General features: G+C 41.5%; 1 protein-coding gene across 1 annotated transcript in view; it reads left to right on the top strand.

The window, feature by feature from the left end:
* dpydb (dihydropyrimidine dehydrogenase b) overlaps window positions 1-21,279 on the top strand; it is a 128,836-nt gene that overhangs the window by 49,346 nt on the left and 58,211 nt on the right. The window contains 5 exon segments of the mRNA XM_042328655.1: window positions 112-193; window positions 1,511-1,598; window positions 13,779-13,886; window positions 14,260-14,429; window positions 18,274-18,484. Of these exon segments, the coding sequence (XP_042184589.1) occupies window positions 112-193; window positions 1,511-1,598; window positions 13,779-13,886; window positions 14,260-14,429; window positions 18,274-18,484 (659 nt within the window).

Genomic DNA, 21,279 nt, shown 5'->3' on the forward strand with positions numbered 1-21,279 from the left:
AAAAGTCTTAGCTAAGTTATCCAGTGGACCAGATATTATTCGTATTGATGATTTATTTACTTGATTAATAACTGGTAATGTTTCACTTCTTTCTCTATTCCTCTGTTTCAGTACTGCAGAGATCCCTCAGTTCCGCCTGCCCTATGAGGTGGTGCAGTTTGAGATTGAGCTGATGAAAGACCTGGGGGTGAAGGTAATAAGCCCACGGATCACGCACACACACACACACACACATGCATGAAAGCAAGCACACGTGCACAGACGAATCCATGTGCGCACGCACACACACACACACGAAAGCACACGCACACTCGAGCAAGAACGCAAGCACACACAAATGCACACGTGTGCACAAACACCACTTCACCACACCTGACTGCTTACACACACCACCTCACCACACCTAACTGCTTACACACACCACCTCACCACACCTGACTGCTTACACACACCACCTCACCACACCTGACTGCTTACACACACCACCTCACCACACCTGACTGCTTACACACACCTCATCGCTGGTATACACTTGACTGCACGCACATTCACCCAACCACAGACACACAATGCTTGCTCACACGCAGCAGTCTCACTCTCACTGTCAAGAGCTATGAACCCTTCACCAGGAAAATATCAGTGACATTAATAACGACAATAGAAAGCCCTAAACAAACAAACAGGGACAGGGCAGAAGGAGACCATTAGAAGCCACGGTGGGGGAAGCTAAGTGACAAAGAGACTTCCTCCGGCGAGTGGCATCCATCTGGTCATTGTCTGAATGCCACGGCCTGGGAAAGGGCCAATCAATACTACTCATCCAGCTCACCTGACCGTGATTAATTTGATTTATTCTTAATTGTTTATTTATTTGACAGGGTGACAGAGAGAGAAGGAGAAGGGAAGAGAGTGTGTGAGAGAGAGAGAGAGAGAGAGAGAGAGAGATGGGGCAGGGGGAAAGGTGGAGAGGGAAAGGGGTGAAAAAGAAAGACGGACAAAGAAAGGAAAGAGAGACATGGGGAAAAGAAAGAGAGAGCGAGGGAGACAGCATTCCTTGAGGTTGGCTAGATCGAAGCGAAGGGATGGAGGGAGGGGAGGTAGATATTTCTTCTTGTGTTCTGACCAATTACTTCAAGGCTTTATTCATCTCCAGAAATGAATCCCATTACGACGGCCTCTCAATTAATTTAATTGAGACAAAGAGTGTGGGGGAAATGAGAAGGACTTCACTCTATTACACCAGTGACAAACACAAACAAATAGACCGCTGTTGTGACTGTGTCCTCTGTCCCTGTTCCATGTAGTTACTTAACCCCAGATTAATGCTATCCGACCATTGTCCTATTGTCTTTGTACTTCTATTTCGTTGTGTTTATTTATTTAAGCTAGTTGTAATTACAAATGTCACTGATTACTAACTTACAGTAAGTACGTTAACTTACAACTAATAATACAGTGGCAAATGCAGAAAATCCCTAAAATGCCTAACGTGCTACCTTTCTCCTCTCAGGTTGTCCTAGAGAAGGGACTGGGTATGAACGGGATGAGCCTGACCTCTCTGAAAGACGAGGGATTCCAGGCTGTCTTCATTGGAATTGGTCAGTCACTTGCATATATCATTTCTTACCTTACATACAATGTGTTGTGATCTAGTGTAGCTTGTTGTGCAAAGCAACTCTCTTTTTTTAAGAGTAGGACGAATTACTCAAATTCAACGACTTTCAGAGGTACAGTGCCTTCAGAAAGTATCCATACCCCTTGACTTATTCAAATCAAATAAAATCAAATTTTATTTGTCACATACACATGGTTAGCAGATGTTAATGCGAGTGTAGCGAAATGCTTGTGCTTCTAGTTCCGACAATGCAGTAATAACCAACAAGTAATCTAACTAACAATTTCAAAACTACTGTCTTATACACAGTGTAAGGGGATAAAGAATATGTACATAAGGATATATGAATGAGTGATGGTACAGAGCAGCATAGGCAAGATACAGTAGATGGTATCGAGTACAGTATATACATATGAGATGAGTATGTAAACAAAGTGGCATAGTTAAAGTGGCTAATGATACATGTATTACATAAGGATGCAGTCGATGATATAGAGTACAGTATATACGTATGCATATGAGATGAATAATGTAGGGTAAGTAACATTATATAAGGTAGCATTGTTTAAAGTGGCTAGTGATATATTTACATCATTTCCCATCAATTCCCATTATTAAAGTGGCTGGAGTCAGTGTCAGTGTCAGTGTGTTGGCAGCAGCCACTCAATGTTAGTGGTGGCTGTTTAACAGTCTGATGGCCTTGAGATAGAAGCTGTTTTTCAGGCTCTCGGTCCCAGCTTTGATGCACCTGTACTGACCTCGCCTTCTGGATGATAGCGGGGTGAACAGGCAGTGGCTCGGGTGGTTGATGTCCTTGATGATCTTTATGGCCTTCCTGTAACATCGGGTGGTGTAGGTGTCCTGGAGGGCAGGTAGTTTGCCCCCGGTGATGCGTTGTGCAGACCTCACTACCCTCTGGAGAGCCTTACGGTTGTGGGCGGAGCAGTTGCCGTACCAGGCGGTGATACAGCCCGCCAGGATGCTCTCGATTGTGCATCTGTAGAAGTTTGTGAGTGCTTTTGGTGACAAGCCGAATTTCTTCAGCCTCCTGAGGTTGAAGAGGCGCTGCTGCGCCTTCTTCACGATGCTGTCTGTGTGAGTGGACCAATTCAGTTTGTCTGTGATGTGTATGCCGAGGAACTTAAAACTTACTACCCTCTCCACTACTGTTCCATCGATGTGGATAGGGGGGTGTTCCCTCTGCTATTTCCTGAAGTCCACAATCATCTCCTTAGTTTTGTTGACGTTGAGTGTGAGGTTATTTTCCTGACACCACACTCCGAGGGCCCTCACCTCCTCCCTGTAGGCCGTCTCGTCGTTGTTGGTAATCAAGCCTACCACTGTTGTGTCGTCCGCAAACTTGATGATTGAGTTGGAGGTGTGCGTGGCCACGCAGTCGTGGGTGAACAGGGAGTACAGGAGAGGGCTCAGAACGCACCCTTGTGGGGTCCCAGTGTTGAGGATCAGCGGGGTGGAGATGTTGTTGCCTACCCTCACCACCTGGGGGCGGCCCGTCAGGAAGTCCAGTACCCAGTTGCACAGGGCGGGGTCGAGAGCCAGGGTCGAGAGCTTGATGACGAGCTTGGAGGGTACTATGGTGTTGAATGCCGAGCTGTAGTCGATGAACAGCATTCTCACATAGGTATTCCTCTTGTCCAGATGGGTTAGGGCAGTGTGCAGTGTGGTTGAGATTGCATCGTCTGTGGACCTATTTGGGCGGTAAGCAAATTGGAGTGGGTCTAGGGTGTCAGGTAGGGTGGAGGTGATATGGTCCTTGACTAGTCTCTCAAAGCACTTCATGATGACGGAAGTGAGTGCTACGGGGCGGTAGTCGTTTAGCTCAGTTACCTTAGCTTTCTTGGGAACAGGAACAATGGTGGCCCTCTTGAAGCATGTGGGAACAGCAGACTGGTATAGGGATTGATTGAATATGTCCGTAAACACACCGGCCAGCTGGTCTGCGCATGCTCTGAGGGCGCGGCTGGGGATGCCGTCTGGGCCTGCAGCCTTGCGAGGGTTAACACGTTTAAATGTCTTACTCACCTCGGCTGCAGTGAAGGAGAGTCCGCATGTTTTCGTTGCAGGCCGTGTCAGTGGCACTGTATTGTCCTCAAAGCGGGCAAAAAAGATATTTAGTCTGCCTGGGAGCAAGACATCCTGGTCCGTGACTGGGCTGGATTCCACATGTTGTCGTGTTACAGCTTGAATTCAAATAGATTAAATATATATTTTTCTTGCTCCCGTCTTCACACAATACCCCATAATGGGAAAGTGAAAACGTGTTTTTAGACATTTTTGAAAATGTATTGAAAATGAAATACAGAAATATCACATTTACATAAGTATTCACACCCCTGAGTCAATACTTTGTAGAATCACCTTTGGCAGCGATTATAGTTGTGAGTCTTTCTGGGTCTCTAAGAAAGTCTATAGAGCTTTCTACACCTGGATGGTGCAACATTTGCCCATTATCCTTTCAGAAATTCTTCATGCTCTGTAAAATTGGTTGTAGATCTTTGCTAGACAACCGTTTTCAGGTCTTGCCATAATTTTCAGGTACATTTAAGTCAAAACTGTAACTCGGCCAACTCAGGAATATTCACTGTCTTCTTGGTAAGCATCTCCAATGTAGATTTGGCCTTGTGTTTTAGGTTATTCTGCTGAAAGGTGAATTCATCTTCCAGTGTCTGGTGAAAAGCAGACTGAACCAGGTTTTCCTTTAGGATTTTGCCTGTGCTTAGCTCCATTCCATAAATGTTTTATCCTGAAAAACTCCCCAAGCATACCCATAACAAGATGCAGTCACCACTATGCTTGAAGATATGGAAACTGCTACTCAGTAATGTGGTGTATTGGATTTGTGCTCAATATAAAGCTTTCTATTCAGGACAAAAAGTGTACTGCTTTGCCACATTTTTTTTGCATCATTACTTTAGTGCCTAGTTGCAAACAGGATGCATGTTTTGGAATATGTTTAATTCTGTACATATTTCCTTTTATTCACTCTGTCATTTAGGTTAGTATTGTGGAGTCACTACAATGTTGTTCATCCATCCTCAGTTTTCTGTCACAGCCATTAAACTCGGTAACTGCTTTGATTTGATTTGATTTATTAGGATCCCCATTAGCTGACGCCAATGGCAACAGCTAGTCTTACTGGGGTCTGACACATAAGGAAAAATACATTATAGACAAAATACTTAGTAATTGACATACTTTTAAAAACATTAACATGTAATGTGTGTGTGTGTGTGTGTGTGTGTGTGTGTGTGTGTGTGTGTGTGTGTGTGTGTGTGTGTGTGTGTGTGTGTGTGTGTGTGCATCTTTCACTTTACCTTACATCTCTTCACTCTACCTTACATGTACATATTAAATCAATGAACTAACCTGTACCCCTGCACTTTGACTTAGTACTGGTACCTCATGTATATACCCTCGTTATTGATATTTTATTGTGTTCCTTTTATAATTTTAGTCAGTAAATATTTTCTTTACTTTCTTTTCTTAAAACTGCATTGTTAGTTACGTGCTTGTAAGTTCACGGTAAGGTTGTATTCTGTTGTATTCGGAGCATGTCACAAATACAATTTGATTTGATGGAATTTGATCAGTTGCACATACTGTACATGTCAGTACATACACACAACAAGTAGGTCACATGGGGGAGAGGCGTTGTGCCGTGCGGTGTGGTTTATTTGTTTTTTGAAAGCAGGTTTGCTGTCCACTTGTGCTATTTAAGATGGAAGGGAGTTCCATGCGCTCATGGCTCTGTATAATACTGTATACGTTTCCTTGAATTTGTTCTGGACCTGGGGACTGTGAAAAGACCCATGGTGGCCTGTCTAGTGGTGTAAGTGTGTGTGTCAGTCCTGTGTGTAAGTTGACTATGCAAACTATTTGGAATTTCCAACACATTAATGTTTCTTATAAAAACATTAAGTGTTTCCGCATATTACTGGCCACCCAGTCTTTCCGAAACTCTTAGCCAAGAGAGACTTGCATGCATAGTATTAGAATTAGCCCTCTGATTACAATGAAGACGCCGCTCTGTTCTGGGCCAGCTGCGGCTTAACTAGGTCTTTCTTTGCAGCACTTAAGATAAAACTAGAGCCTGCAGGACTTGACCATATGACTGGACAATAATCCAGATAATATAAAACTAGAGCCTGCAGGACTTGACCATATGACTGGACAATAATCCAGATAAAATAAAACTAGAGCCTGCAGGACTTGACCATATGACTGGACAATAATCCAGATAAGATAAAACTAGAGCCTGCAGGACTTGACCATATGACTGGACAATAATCCAGATAAGATAAAACTAGAGCCTGCAGGACTTGACCATATGACTGGACAATAATCCAGATAAGATAAAACTAGAGCCTGCAGCACTTGACCATATGACTGGACAATAATCCAGATAAGATAAAACTAGAGCCTGCAGCACTTGACCATATGACTGGACAATAATCCAGATAAGATAAAACTAGAGCCTGCAGCACTTGCTTTGTGGAGTGGGGTGTCAACAAAACAGAGCATCTCTTTATTACGGACAGACCTCCCCATCTTTACAACCATTGAACCTATGTTTTGAGCATGACAGTTTATAATCTAGTTAATGTATGTAAATTGAAAAGTCTTCTGTCTGTCATGTCTTTTTCATTATGTGTCAGACCCCAGTAAGACTAGCTGTCCCCATTGGCGTCGGCTAATGGGGATCCTAATAAATCAAATCAAATGAGCAATTTAGTCTCCTCAACGTGTTCATCTTACACCATTCATTACTAGATTCAGCTGAGGTCTAGAATTTAGGGAATGATTTGTACCAAATACAATGCTCTTAGTTTTAGAGATGTTCAGGACCAGTTTATTACTGGCCACCCATTCCAAAACAGACTGTATCTCTTTGTTAAGGGTTTCAGTGACTTCATTAGCTGTGGTTGCTGTTAGCTGTGGTTGCTGTTAGCTGTGGTTGCTGTTAGCTGTGGTTGCTGTTAGCTGTGGTTGCTGTTTTAAAGTCACCATTGGACATGACGAAACCATGAGCGTTTTCCTTCCTCTCCGGCAAATGAGTTAGGAAGGACACCATCACTTTGTAGTGACTAGGTCAAAAGTGTAATCAATAACTCCACCATGCTCAAAGGGATATTCAATGTTCATTGTTTCTATTTTTACCCATCTACCAATAGGTGTCCTTTGTGAGGCATTGGAAAACCTCCCTGGTCTTTGTGGTTGATTCTGTGTTTGAAATCCACTGGTCGACTGAGGGACCTTACATACAATTGTTTTTGTGGGGTACAGAGATGAGGTAGTCATTCAAAAATCATGTTAAACACTAATATTGCGCACAGAGTGAGTCCATGCAACTTATTTGTGACATACCGTATGTGACTCGTTAAGTAAATGTTTACTCCTGAAATTATTTCGGCTTGCCATACAAAGGGTTTGAATACTTATTGACTCAAGACATTTCAGCTTTTCAGTTTTTATGAAATTGATTTTTTTTTGAAAAACATAAATCCACTTTAAATGTTTGTTCATTTTAAATTCAGGCTGTAACTAAACAAAATGTGGAAAATGTCAAGGGGTGTGAATACGTCCTGAAGGTACTATATATGTACCGGAGGTTGATTGACTTGATAATACACTGATGGCACCGGAGGCTCTGAAAATCTCCAGTATGCCAGCTACATAAGTCACGCACTGTGCCACGGTGCCCCTCTGCAATCACGATGAAGGGTCTGTCTGAGAGAGAGGGAGTTATCCTCTTAACACTACCGTTCCCATTTCACCAGACTGACATTTCTGTCTGTTCCATTTGGTGTTCAATGGGACTAAAGTGAGACAGAGCTACTTACTGCACAGTACTTACTGTAGCAACGAATGCTGTAGTGAAACCCACAGTTGTAGTGCTCTATCTTTCTGTCTTTGTCTACTTCATATATTTATCTGCCAGACCATGTCCCTATTATTCAAGTCACAAGGTCCAAGTCTCAAGTTGATTCCCAAGTAGAATGGGTTCCCAAGTAGAATGGGTCAGATCTCGAGTCCAAGTCGTGCATTCTAAGTGCAAGTCAAGTCCAAATCGTGCATTCTAAGAACAAGTCAAGTCCAAGTCGTGCATTCTAAGAACAAGTCAAGTCGAGTCACAAGTTTTTTGAAGTCAAGTAAAAAAATAAAAAATAATAATCTATACATGCAATAACTTGTTCAACTACAAATCTTTGTCTATTTATTGAGGCTGCCAGACTGCCCTTTACATTATTTTGTCGACAACATATTTTAATTATGTGATAATACATTTTAACAACAAATTTCAAATGCATGCTTCATAAGTCAATTATACATTTGAACCAGTTTCATACCAACAGACCGGTAGGCCAACGCTAGTAATTGTGGCGTAATGCCACATTGCTGGTGAGCTTACAAGGTAAACAGTAAATATTCTTGATCACCAAACAATATTTTGGAGCTGCATGTTTAGTCATGGCAGTTCTCTCTCTACGATTGGATGTTTGTGCTGCACTCGGTTCTAAAGCTGTACAGCAAATCAGCAATATGTTCGCTAGCTCAGTGGTTCTCAAACCTTTTGACCTGCGACCCCTAAAAAGGAGTGGTGCAAAGCTGGCGACCACCCGCGCAAACACGTGCAATCGCTGCTTAAATGTAGCTTGACATTACAGCCAAAGCCGCATGTGAGGACACTGAGGTCTGGTAATGTTAGGAACTCAGTCAGGGTCTCAATTGTTGAAAGTTAGAATAGTAGAATACACAATGTGCCATTTCAAAATTGAGTTGTGCATCAACCGTTTTCCTCTTGTTATGTATATGTCACTCACTGAGTCACTCAGTTAGCCCATGTCCGTATTTTGTTTTGATTGTTATTAGTCTAGTTAGTCTAGTTAGTCTAGTTATCTAAACGCAGTAATCATGGCCGAATACCGACCAGACACGCAGGGCACGAGCCCAGGGGCCCTAACATCCAGGGGTCCCCCCCATAGATTTTTTTTAGTCACTCTCACTCAATAGACAGTGTTACCACCACAAACGTTAGAATATAAAACAAGCTGTGTATGACAGGAAGTGGAACTCTAAGAGAGAACACAATTTTTTCCCCACCCCATGGCAAAATGTGTAGAATTGCATGAATTTAGCTGTAAAACTGCAACAACAAAAAGTTCTGTAAAGCAAAGATATTTGTTTACCTTTTGTTATTTAAATAGTTTTTCTGCAAACAGAACCATCTCTATGTATTAAATTATAGTGTTTAAAATGAGTTAACGTGAGGTAATAATGTGTAGCGGCTAATTGTATAGCTCATAGGCTGTGTGTTTGTGGATGAACTGAGGTGATGAAACTACAGCAACCATTTTGATAATGGTTGGGGTCATTTTTTTGCTGTTCTCCAAATAGCATTTTAGATTTTTTGAAATTGTATAGAAATGCAGTAAATTAGCTTGTACTTTCTTAAAATGTATTGAAATGGGACTTACACCCTGGCTACGGCCCTGATTTGCTGTGGAGGTTGCAGAAGACGGATGTAAAACCTGCACCACGCGCTATCACTTTGGAGGGCCGCTTGCCTACAGGAGTTCTCATTGCCAACTGGATAGCCCCTGTCTTCCTCACAAAATATATATTTTTTTTTTCAGGTGCGATGGTGTGGCTACTGTCTAGGCTACTGTCTATGGCTGCGTGAAGAGTAAACCACCAGACTGTGTTGTAAAACCTGGCTAGATCCTTTCAAGTCATCAATTTCAAGTCATAGTTGAGTCCAGTATATTGAGGCTTCAAGCCCAAGTCAAGTCTCAAGTCATTTTATTTTCTATCAAGTCGAGTCTCAAGTCATTACATTTGTAACTTGAGTCCAAGTCATGTGACTCGAGTCCCAAGTCATGTGACTCGAGTCCCAAGTTATGTGACTCGAGTCCACACCTCTGTTATCTGCCTCATTAGTTTTTCTCTCCTTTCTTTTTTGTCTCCCTCATTCTCGTAACAAGACAGAATAACAAGGGGCTTCATTCTCACTTCTATATAGTCCCCTGTTGCCGCTGTCACTTTCCTTCTCTTCCTCTGCACAGTCTGGTGACCATAGTTAACAGTATGGCTCCTTATCTCATGAAATACCTTGTTCTTACTCACACAAGTGAAGGGAGATGCTAGACGGAAGTAATTTGGTTTCAAATGAAATTCTATATTTAGAGATATAAGAGAATACACTCTGCCATGCCTATATTGATTTGATTTTAGGAAATTCAAATAACCCTGGTGGGAGGCCTAGCTATGTGGTGTGTGGCCTTTCCTTTATTGTAATGAAAAGAAGCTGGGTAGCATTTATTATGTTTGGAACCTTTTGGTGCGTGGCTTGGTAATTAGAGCATGGAGTTACCTTTCAACTATTCAGGGATTTCTCTTTTTTCTTCTCTCATAGCAGAACGTGAAGAAATTGGAATTCAGAAAGAAAATGAAAGAGTCTTGTTTCTGTGAAATTTTTTACCAGTTCTGTTTTTTTTATTCTAAATGTCAAAACCCCTGCTGAGATTGACATGCAAATGTTTCCCACTGTTCAGAATGTTAGAGCAGGTTGAAGAGCAAAGGGTTAGTTCTCTGGCAGTTAAGTGCGCTGGCTAACACGCGCAGTGTTTTACCTACCACTGCTGTTGTGTTGCTGATGGTCCTGGTGGTGGTTATAGCAGTGGAATCTTTGTGTGAGTCGCTCTCTTGTTCCAATTGTTCAAAGCTCAAGATCCGTTCTCAGATGGTGCTTTTTCCAAAATGGCTTGCTTCAAAGGCATGAAGCCAGGCAGATTGTATAGACTACAAATTCTGCAATGCACACAATATTACTTTGTACGAACCAATGTCATTTCCCATAAAAACAAGCTTTTGATGGGGGCTCTTCTCAACAGTGAGGTTCAAAGGAAGTACACTGATGTGGCTGGAAATAGCATGAAAGAGGTGCATTAAGGACATCAAATTAAGAAAAAGAGCCTTTGGTGTAAAAAATAAATAAATAAAGTCCATCGAACAGGTTTCGAGCAGGTATGGAGGGGCTGCTGTTTTTGACAAATATTGTTGTTACTGTGCACCACAAAAATAGTCAAAATATGGTTATGAACAGACGGTATGCTTACCGTATAGCCTTACTAAACATAGCCCATAGCATAAAATGAGTTGTTTTTTAGTGTAACAAAACATACAGTACATAGTAGCTGTTCACACAAGGCCAGTGACTCACCCAATACTCATGGGTACCTGACCTGACAGAACTACAGAGAAATGACAGTAACGTTACAGTAGTATCACTACTCTCTTTGCTGTTTCCCCACCGTCAGCCAAAGCCACAGTGGGCGATAGTTCGTGATAAACGAGGGCTGGCCAAGCAGAGCCAAGCACTGAGAGACAAGAGACAAAGAGAGAGGGAGATATTCAGAGCGAGCGAGAAGCCACTTGAAAGGCGATGATGTATGACCCTCAGAGGCATTACCTCCCTTCACTTCAGAATCTCTCCGCCCGACTCCGGAGCCAAAGCACCTTTCCCCAGTCAAATGGGATGCACACACCTGAAAAATGAGATGGCATTACTCATGAAGTAGATGTCACCGGCAGTGGTGTTATTGTGAAAGTCCACTTTGTCATTCCCTTCTTAGCATTTTTCTTCTTTTTTAAATTTTATTTATCTTGGCACAGAATGCAAATGGACACCCTGGTGTATAAAACCAACTGAGTGAGCATGGAGCATCTGTCAGTGTTGCCACAGAGGAGGGTGAACATGCTGTTACTCTGCTGGAGGATCTCTCTGTCCTAAGCACAGTTAGCAGTGGCACATTGTGTTATGTTCTCTAGTACAGTAGGTAGGTAGTCTACATAATAGACACGGTTATGTATTTTAATTACTGTTCTTTTATTGAAAAGTATATAGACATGTAACACTCTTAGAGTTCCACTTCCTGTCCTCCCGAGCTTGTTTTATACACTAACGCTTGTGTTGGTAACATCGTCTAACGAGCTGCTCGTAGAAAAAGTGTTACCAGGTTCCTTGAAGATGGTGCTATACCAAAGAAGGTGAAGAAATATCACTTGGACAGATGTTGTTACGGACACTGTCGTCTCTGTTTGACAAGTGATATACCGTATGTGTGTTAAAGCATTCAGAGTTACCCAGGGGGTAATTGAGTTCTTTGTCAGGAAATTGCCTTTGCAGCAACAGACACGACTAAAATCCAGTTTGCTTCGTATACAGTTATTTGTCTGAAGGACAAACGTCATCCTTTGTAGTTTCAGAAATACTTTATTTGATAAAAAAATATATTTAAAAAATCCAGAATTATGCCTTCTTTCTAACGCTTGTGTTCTGAATGAGGTGAATCTCAGGTTGTCTTTCTTTGAATAAACTATGAAATTTAACATCATTAATATTCGTTCCTAATAACTGAAACCCCAGGCAAGGTCTTTAAATTTAAACTGCAGATTATTTTGTACAAAAAGATAACTGCATGGAATTGAATTGCAACATAAAAGGGCGTTGGGGGTTAACATTTTGGATTGTTTATGTATTAGAGAAAGGTTTGTCAAGTAATGAATAGCGGATGAAGGAAAGGAAACATTTGCAGCATTGATAGATAACATCAAAAAACACTCACAGAAATATACCATCGCAATCGAAAATTGACCTGCCATGGTTATCCAGTCTTCCTATTTGATTTGAAGAAATAAATTGAACAAGAATATGTACATAAAGAGATCGGATTGGTTCTTAGTGGCCTTTGACATTGTAAATGACAGCACACACATGCGGTCAGCGGTACCAAGTGACTCTGGGTTCTGAGGTAATCATCCAGATTGACCTTCAAGCATTGATGTACTATCACTCACAGCCCATCAATCACCGTTCATCACTATTCATCAACCAGTAATTGGCACAGTCAATACAATTAACACAACACCTTTTTATCTATAAGCTATTCATATTGTATGTAAAAAAATATATATATATATATTAAAAGGGAAAATTGGACAAAATTTGATTGAACATGTCTTTGATTATAAACGTCTTGGAGGTAATGTATTCTAGCAGTCAAGTAAAAATACCATTCCCTTTTTTGCAATCATTTACACTGTGCACTGACGATTGAACATGGCAACTGCCGAGAATGCAGAGTACAATGAACACTGAGTGTACAAAACATTAAGAACAGGTGCTCTTTTCATGACAGACTGACCAGGGGAATCCAGGTGAAAGTGATGATCCTTCATGTGACTTGTTAAATCCACTTCAATCCGTGTAGATGAAGGAGAAGGAGACTTTTAATTTTTGGAGGAAAAAGCCTTGAGAAAATGAAGACATGGATTGTGTATGTGTGCCATTCGGAGGGTGAATGAGCAAGACAAAAGATTGAAGTGCCTTTGAACGGGGTATGGTAGCAGGTGCCAGGCGCACCGGTTTTGAGAGTGTCAAGAACTGCAACACTGCTGGGTTTTTCACACTCAACAATTTCCCATGTGTATCAAGAATAGCCCACCACCCAAAGGACATCCAGCCAACTTGACACAACTGTGTGAAGCATTGGCGACAACTCAGTATTTGGAAGGTGTTCGTCATGTTTTGGACATTCAGAGTATATTATAGCTATGTCGTTTGAGGACTATAGGATAACAGTATTCCCTAGTTATTGCTCCAGTTCATAAGTGGGCCGTTATTGGCTCAATCACAAGGTACTAGAGAATCCCACTGTATATTTTACAACGATTATAACCCTACATCATGAAAATGATTAACCAAGAGATTATTAGTCTGTAATTCTGATTTACTGGTCCACTTCTCTCACTGGAATAATTTATTGATTCAAATGGTGGGTTTTATGAACACGAGTTTGACTATTACTGTCCTCATCTCATAATAAAAGGGGCTTATGAAAGTCATATTGAACACATAGATTCAGTACAATATTGACAAATGTTTTTTCCTCACTACATTGTCGTGATCTGTTAAAATCCAATGTTGTATCATTTACTCTAGGAGTTCAGTATTAATGGTGGGGGTGGGGGGGGAGGTCATCAACAATGACTGAACGTTGGAAATGGTTGGGTTCCAGGGATGGATGGATATGTCTGCTATGTTAACTAGCTCATTCTTGGTGATGGTTTTGGTTTGGAACAGGTCTGCCCCAGGCAAACAAGGCTAAGATCTTCCAGGGGCTGACAGTGGACCAGGGATTCTACACATCAAAGGACTTCCTGCCACTGGTGGCCAAGGCCAGTAAAGCCGGTACGTCTTAAAGGAAATGATCAAGAAAGTGACTTCCATAGTCACACAGAATTAGGTAGTCTTGTCATTGTGTACCGCAGGTGTGTACTTAGAGACTAAAATAAATGAAATCAGATGCCTGTCTGACAATCAAAAATGGCGCAGTCAGTTCAGGAATAATACATGTTCAGACAGCAAACGCATATCAGTACTACTGATATGAAAACATGTTTGGCGTTTGGAAACGTAAGAGCAGGGTAAAAGAGCTACCTGGTTTTATTGCTCTCTCTTTCCTCTCTCCAACCTCCCTCTGTCCATCACGGTCTTTGTCTCTCTCTCTCTCTCTCTCTCTCTGTTTTCTCTCCCTCGTCCTCCCCCACTCTCTCTCCCTCAGGCATGTGCAGCTGTAAGTCTCAACTGCCCGAGCTCCGTGGCGTGGTCATTGTCTTAGGTGCCGGTGATACGGCGTTCGACTGTGCCACCTCTGCCCTGCGCTGCGGTGCCCGCCGGGTCTTTGTGGTCTTCAGGAAGGGCTTCACTAACATCCGTGCCGTCCCCGAAGAGGTGGATACGAAGCTAGAGCTTCTCAGACCCTGGCTTTAGTTGTTTAGTTGTTTCTGACCCATGCTCCTTTGACCACAGTATTGATTGTGACCACCTACTCTGAGATGCATTTTGAAAACGGGCCCTGGGCAGCATTATAACTTGAGATTTATTTTAGCCCAAACTCTTCCTTTGATTTGAGTGCATGAATTATGGAGTAGAGTTATACATACCGGTCTCAAGTTAGAACGTGTCCCTAAAAGCATACACCTAGAACCTGACCACGCTCACTTACTCACAAAACTATTTCTGATTGTTGTATAGTGAGAGGAAGTTTATGGTGGCTTTAGTCTAGTCTTCCCTTTATATTAGCTCATGGCCATTCACATTGTCCTCTGTCTTATCTGGGAAAAAGTCTGAAAAAGTAATACAACTATTGCACTGTAAAAAATGTCTTACTTGTTTAATTGAAAGAAAAAGAAAAAAACAACTTGAGTGGATAATGAAACTGGAATTTTCCCACAAAACAATAATATATATATTTTTTAAGACTTCTGAACAATCACTTTAAACATTTTCTTATTTATTTAACATTTATTTAACTAGGCAAGTCAGTTAAGAACAAATTCTTATTTACAATGACGGCCTACCCCGGCCAAACCCTAACCCGGACGACGATGGGCCAATTGCGAGCTGCCCTTATGGGACTCCCAAATCAAAGCCGGTTGTGACGTCGGTAGCCTTGATACCATGGAAACAGAAAGAACGTAATAAAAATAATGATACTAAGAAAGTTAGGTCATTTAAAGTGAGTTTCAAACATACGGTACATACAGTGCCTTCAGAAAGTATTTATATCTCTTGACTTAATACACATTTTGTTGTGTTACAGCCTGAATTCAAAATGGATTCAATGGATTTTTTTCCCCATCACCCGTCGACACACAATACATCATAATGACTTAGGAATTTATGCCTTTCCTAGGCACACTTTTCCTACTCACTTCTCAGTATTTGGTAGTCAGACTTATCTTATTCAGTCCCATAACGGGCTCTGCAGTTGTGGCTACCTTTCGGGCTCTGAATAAATATAATTAAACCGCTGAAAACTCTCCCACTTGCCGGCCAACAGATTTTCTCATGCGGTTTCACATTGGAAAAGGGGGCCACAATTCACGCCATTGTTGATGTGATTTTCAGTTTGTCTCCAGGGATCTTAAAGAAAAATGATCTAAAACAATTGCTATGTGTATTTACAATCCCCTTCTCCATACAGATTACTAATTTACCTAGCTCTTAACTAGCTCTTACCTAGCTCTTAACTAGCTCTTACCTAGCTCTTATCAATACCTTAAGTCAAGGTCAGAATACGACGTATCTGTAGACAGACCTCTGCCACGCCTTCATTTCATCCACCTCTAACGAATAGTAGGTGAATAGCATGCTATTCTCATGGTTAAGTTCAAAGTCAGAATACTTATTGAGAAAAGCTCATTAAAAAAAAGGAATTACGTTCCATTTACACACCTTTAACTCAGGTCGGAATCGGGGCCTAAGCGCTTTCCACACCTGGATTGTGCAACGTCTGCCCAGTATTCTTTTCAAAATTCTTCAGGCTGTGTCAAGTTGGCTGTTGATTATTACCAGGCAAACATTTTCAGGTCTTGACATAGATTTTAAAGCAGATTTAAGTCAAAACTGTAACTCAGGAACATTCACTGTCTTCTTGGTAAGCAACTTGTGTAGATTTGGCCTTGTGTTCTAGGTTAATGTCCTGCTGAAAGGGGAACTCATCTCCCAGTGACTGGTGGAAAGCAGACTGAACCAGGTTTTCCTCTAAGCCTGTGCTTAGTTCCATTACATTTATTTTTTATCCTGAAAAACTCCCCAGTCCTTAACGATTACAAGCAAACCCATAACATGATGAAGCCAAAATTGTGCTTGAAAATATGGAATGTGGTACTCAGTAATGTGTTGTATTTGATTTACCCCAAACATAACTTTGTGTTCATGACAAAAAGTTCATTGCGCTGCCACAATTTTTGCAGTACTAATTTAGTGCCTTGTTGCAAACAGGATGCATGTTGTATAATATTTTGTATTCGATACAAGCTTCCTTCTTTTCACTCTGTCAATTAGGTTAGTATTGTGGAGTAACTACAATGTTGTTGATTCATCCACGATTTTCTCCAATCAGAGCCATTAAAATCTGTTTTAAAGTCCCCATTGGCCTCATGGTGAAATCCCTGAGCGGTTTCCTTCCTCTCCGGCAACGAAGGACACCTGTATCTTTGTATTGACTGTGTGTGTTGATACACCATCCAAAGTGCCATTAACTTCACCATATAATATTCAATGCTATTTTCTTTTTACCCATCTACCAATAGGTGCCGTGCTTTGCGAGGCATTGGAAAACCTCCCTGGTCTTTGTGGTTGAATCTGTTTGAAATCCATGCAACTGATGTGACATTTTTACTCTTGAACATATTTAAGCTTGCCATAACAAAGGGCTTGAATACTTGACTCAAGACATTTCAGATGTATTTTTAATACATTTTAATACAATACATAAATACATTTAATACATTGTAGGGGTGTGAATACTTTCCGAAGGCACTCACGTCGCTGTATAGGCCTCAAACATACGTAACATCCATTATTATAGAACAGAGACATCAACCTCTGTTTTTGTCCGTTAAACTTTTTTTTTTGTGGCCAAGGTTTTTATACCAGGGGTGGCAGTGAGGTGACTATACTGCGTGAGCCCAGGATTTTGAACTCATTTGCTTAACAGCAGCAGGGGGGAACGATGGCCATTATAGCAGCCTGTCTGTCCCCCTACTGTGCACCCGCTGTGGACAGACACAGTAATTAGACCTGTGTCGTTGACTGGTTTTAAGCTGCTCTGCGGAATTCCTCAAGTTTGATCATGAATTCAAAGAAAGCCATAGCTGGGGGAACGGGATAAAGATGTGAAAATTGGCTCTGGATGAACATAAATAGCCTGTAAATAAAGTCTGTCTTTGTTTTGGGTTATCAACAGATTCAGCGATTCAGAGGTTTTGACCTTACCCCTCCAGTTGATGTCCACCCCCGCGCAGAAATGTAATTAGCATAATAAAACAAATCCCCATGAAAATCAGTGTTTCAGAGATATCTGTTTTCTGGCATGGGCTGAGTCAATTTGTCAGCCTCCTGCATCTGTGAAGAAAAGTGGCAGACAGCGGTGTTTGTCAGACCAGGAGACGTCCCCAAAATCTCATAGAAACGTCTATCGTTCATACCGTTTGGCCTACAAATGAATACCCCTCTATGGATAGACGAGACTTTCACAAACATGATGCTGTTCTTCATTTTGCTCTGTGATCCCCCCCACAAGCTTCACAGACTCAACATACTTGTCTGAAGTCAGTACTGCCGATGTGCCAACTTGTGTGTAGCGTCCAAACGGTTTGAGCGACCAACTAATATGACCTCTATATGAAAAGTGTGGCGTATAGAAAGAAAAAAAACAGAATTCTATAGTAAGCGCTTACTCGATCGAGGCAAACTACAGTATAGTTTACTACAGAATTATATAGTAAGTGCTGTATTTTTTTATGTGGCTACAGGGGTCTGTAAATTCAAAAAGCTAAATTATCCTTGGTATGGCCATGTTAAAACATTTCCAAATATTTGCTTAGTAGAAACCCAGCCCCGGGCCCTTAGACTAAGGAATATATTAAACCGCATTAAATGTGGCATCAACATCACATCTAAACGTCTTTTGTCACGTTTCAAAACACATGTCATCCTTGAAAGTTTTGCAGGCTGTGAAGTTGGGAACTTAGGACAATATAAAAATAAAAATTCTCCATTTCCTCAGATGGAGCTGGCCAAGGAGGAGAAGTGTGAGTTTCTTCCCTTCCTGTTCCCCCGTGAGGTCATCATGAAGAACGGCCGAGTGGCCGGCCTGCAGTTCTGCCGCACCGAGCAGACGGAGCGCGGCGATTGGCTGGAGGACGAGGACCAGATCGTCCGGCTCAAAGCCGATTATATCATCAGCGCCTTCGGCTCCATGCTGACTGACCCTCAAAGTAACGTCTGATAGAAGGCGAATCAGGTCTGACAGAAGGGGAATGTTCAAACATGCCCCCTTCATTGAAGTACCCTTAGAAGTGACTGTTGAAGGATCGACCTGATAAAACAGAATACCTACATAACTGGCAGAGTACTGGCAGAATGTTGATGATCAGACCCTAAATATGCATTACATTAAAATACATGAAAATACATTACGTTGAAATACAGCACCACTTTAGGTGTAGTCTAATCAAGATTTCTCAGTCGCCGAACACCTCTACACTAAACGTACCATACAAGAACGTGCCAGGCATTTTTCATCCACATCCACACTGACCTCGCATTAAGCGATCTCTGTCATCTGTGGCAGCCAAGGTCTTGTAAGAGATTAGCTACAGTGTTAGTGCCCCAGCAGACAGCCTGCTGGGACAGGGCACTCATCGCTCTCCCCAGAATCCATTCTCCATACTTCCCTTTGCCTGTATGGTTGTTTCACACCAATCTATAGAGAAATAGAGCATTCAGAGGTGTCAAATGTCATTTCTGGAGAGCCAGTGAGTGTACATGTTTTTGTTATAAACAAGCACTAACACGCTTCATCTAGCTAATAAACAAAGAATTTGTCCTCACTAAAAACCTTTATTAGCTGAATCAGATGTGTTAGTGCTGGGCTAGAACAAAAACAAACACCATCCCTTTCAGGAATTGAGTTTGAGATCTCTGACCTCTCTGTGGCTCCACTTATCTGTACTGATGCAGATTGTAGATTTCAGCAGGGTGTGTGGTACGAATCACCCACAGAGGGAGCAGGGCTGGTTTACAACCCATGAGCTGGAAATGAGAGGATCGTGTTGATTATTGTGTATGTTGTTGAGATCATCCAGACCTTTTGGGTGATTGAACCTAGTCTACGTACAACCAAATATTAGCCTAAACAGGAGGCAGCTATTAGAATGGTTTAGACCACCAATATGTGACACTCACATACTCTATTAATACTTGCATAGATGAATCGTTGGTGAATGTCATGTATTTTGCATAATGTACAATGTGAGCTCCAAAAGTGTTGGGACAGTGACAATTGTTGTTGTTGTTGTTTTTTCTCTGTAGTCCAGCACTTTGGATTTGAAATGATACAATGACTATGAGGTTGAAGTGCAGACTGTCAACATTAATTTGAGGGTATTTTCATCCATATCGGGTGAACCGTTTAGATATTACATCAGTTTTTGTATATATTCCCCCCATTTTAGGGGACCAAATGTATTGGGACAAATTCACTTATGTGTATTAAAGTAGTCAAAAGTTTTGTATTTGGTCCCATATTCCTACAAACTTGTTGGATGCATTTGCTGTTTGTCTTGGTTGTGTTTCAGATCATTTTGTACCCAATAGAAATTTATGGTAAATCATGTAGTGTCATTTTGGAGTCCCTTTTATTGTAAACACATGCTACCATGATTATGGATATTCCTGAATGAATCGTGAATAATGATGAGTGAGAAAGTTACATACACACAAATATCATACCCCCAAGACATGCTAACCTCTCACCATTTTAATAACAGGGGAGGTTAGCAATGTTGGGGGAGGTATGATATTTGTGTGTTTGTGTATAGTCACAAGCTTGATGTAATCATTGGGTGCTATGAATATGGGACCAAATACTAAACTTTTGACTACTTTACACATATAAGTGAATTTGTCCCAATACTAAAATGGGGAGAATATACACAAAAACTGCTGTAATATCTAAACGGTTCACCCGATATGGATAAAAATACCCTCAAATTAAAGCTGATAGTCTCCAATTTAACCTCATATGGATTGAATAATTTCAAATCAAAAGTTCTGGAGTACAGAGCCAAAACAACAACAAAAATTATCACTGTCCCAACACATTTGGAGCTCACTGTATGTCATATACTGTATAGTTGGCTACATAGCCTACAGGAAGGTGTCTTGACCAGTGTCTCGGTATCACTATCTGTCATCAAAAATCTCTGATACAGTGAGTTTCAACTCAGTCATTGTACAGTAAAGTAGAGGACTAATAAATGCTGATAGCAGATTAGATAGTGGCAGATAGTCGATTAATTGATAAATACCACTATATACTTACCTAGCTAGTAGATGTACAGTAGGAATCACCAGCTCACAGAGGAGGCAGTCAGTCAGTCAGTCAGTCTGTCTGTCTGTCTGTCTGTCTGTCTGTCTGTCTGTCTGTCTGTCTGTCTGTCTGTCTGTCTGTCTGTCTGTCTGTCTGTCTGTCTGTCTGTCTGTCTGTCTGTCTGTCTGTCTGTCTGTCTGTCTGTCTGTCTGTCTGTGTGTGTGTGTGTGTGTGTGTGTGTGTGTGTGTGTGTGTGTGTGTGTGTGTGTGTGTGTGTGTGTGTGCGCGTGTGTGCGCGTGTGTGCGTGCTTGTGTGTGCGTGTGTGTGTAGTCTTGCCTGGCAGAGGCCTATATGACAGCATGGATTCTTCTCACTAATGGAGCTCAGCAATCAGCATCTGTCAGTGGAGTTATCTCCAGAGAGATAGAGTGGAGGTCTGTGGAAGAAGTGATGTTATTTAAGGAGAAGATCTCAGGAGTCTCTGACATGTCACACTCCACAGCCTTCCTACAGTAAAGGGGGGGGGGGGGTGCTTGTGTGATGGACCCTCCACTTACAATGATCATTGAACTGTCAGTCCAAATGCAGTACCAGGAGGGACAACAAGAGGACAGTATCAATAAAGAATAAGTTACAGTATATCAAATATCCCCCCTGTGATGTCTTATACAGTAAACACATTCATTATTCTGCTCCTT

This window comes from Oncorhynchus tshawytscha, linkage group LG10 (genome assembly GCF_018296145.1).
Source record: "Oncorhynchus tshawytscha isolate Ot180627B linkage group LG10, Otsh_v2.0, whole genome shotgun sequence".
Classification (NCBI taxonomy): domain Eukaryota; kingdom Metazoa; phylum Chordata; class Actinopteri; order Salmoniformes; family Salmonidae; genus Oncorhynchus; species Oncorhynchus tshawytscha.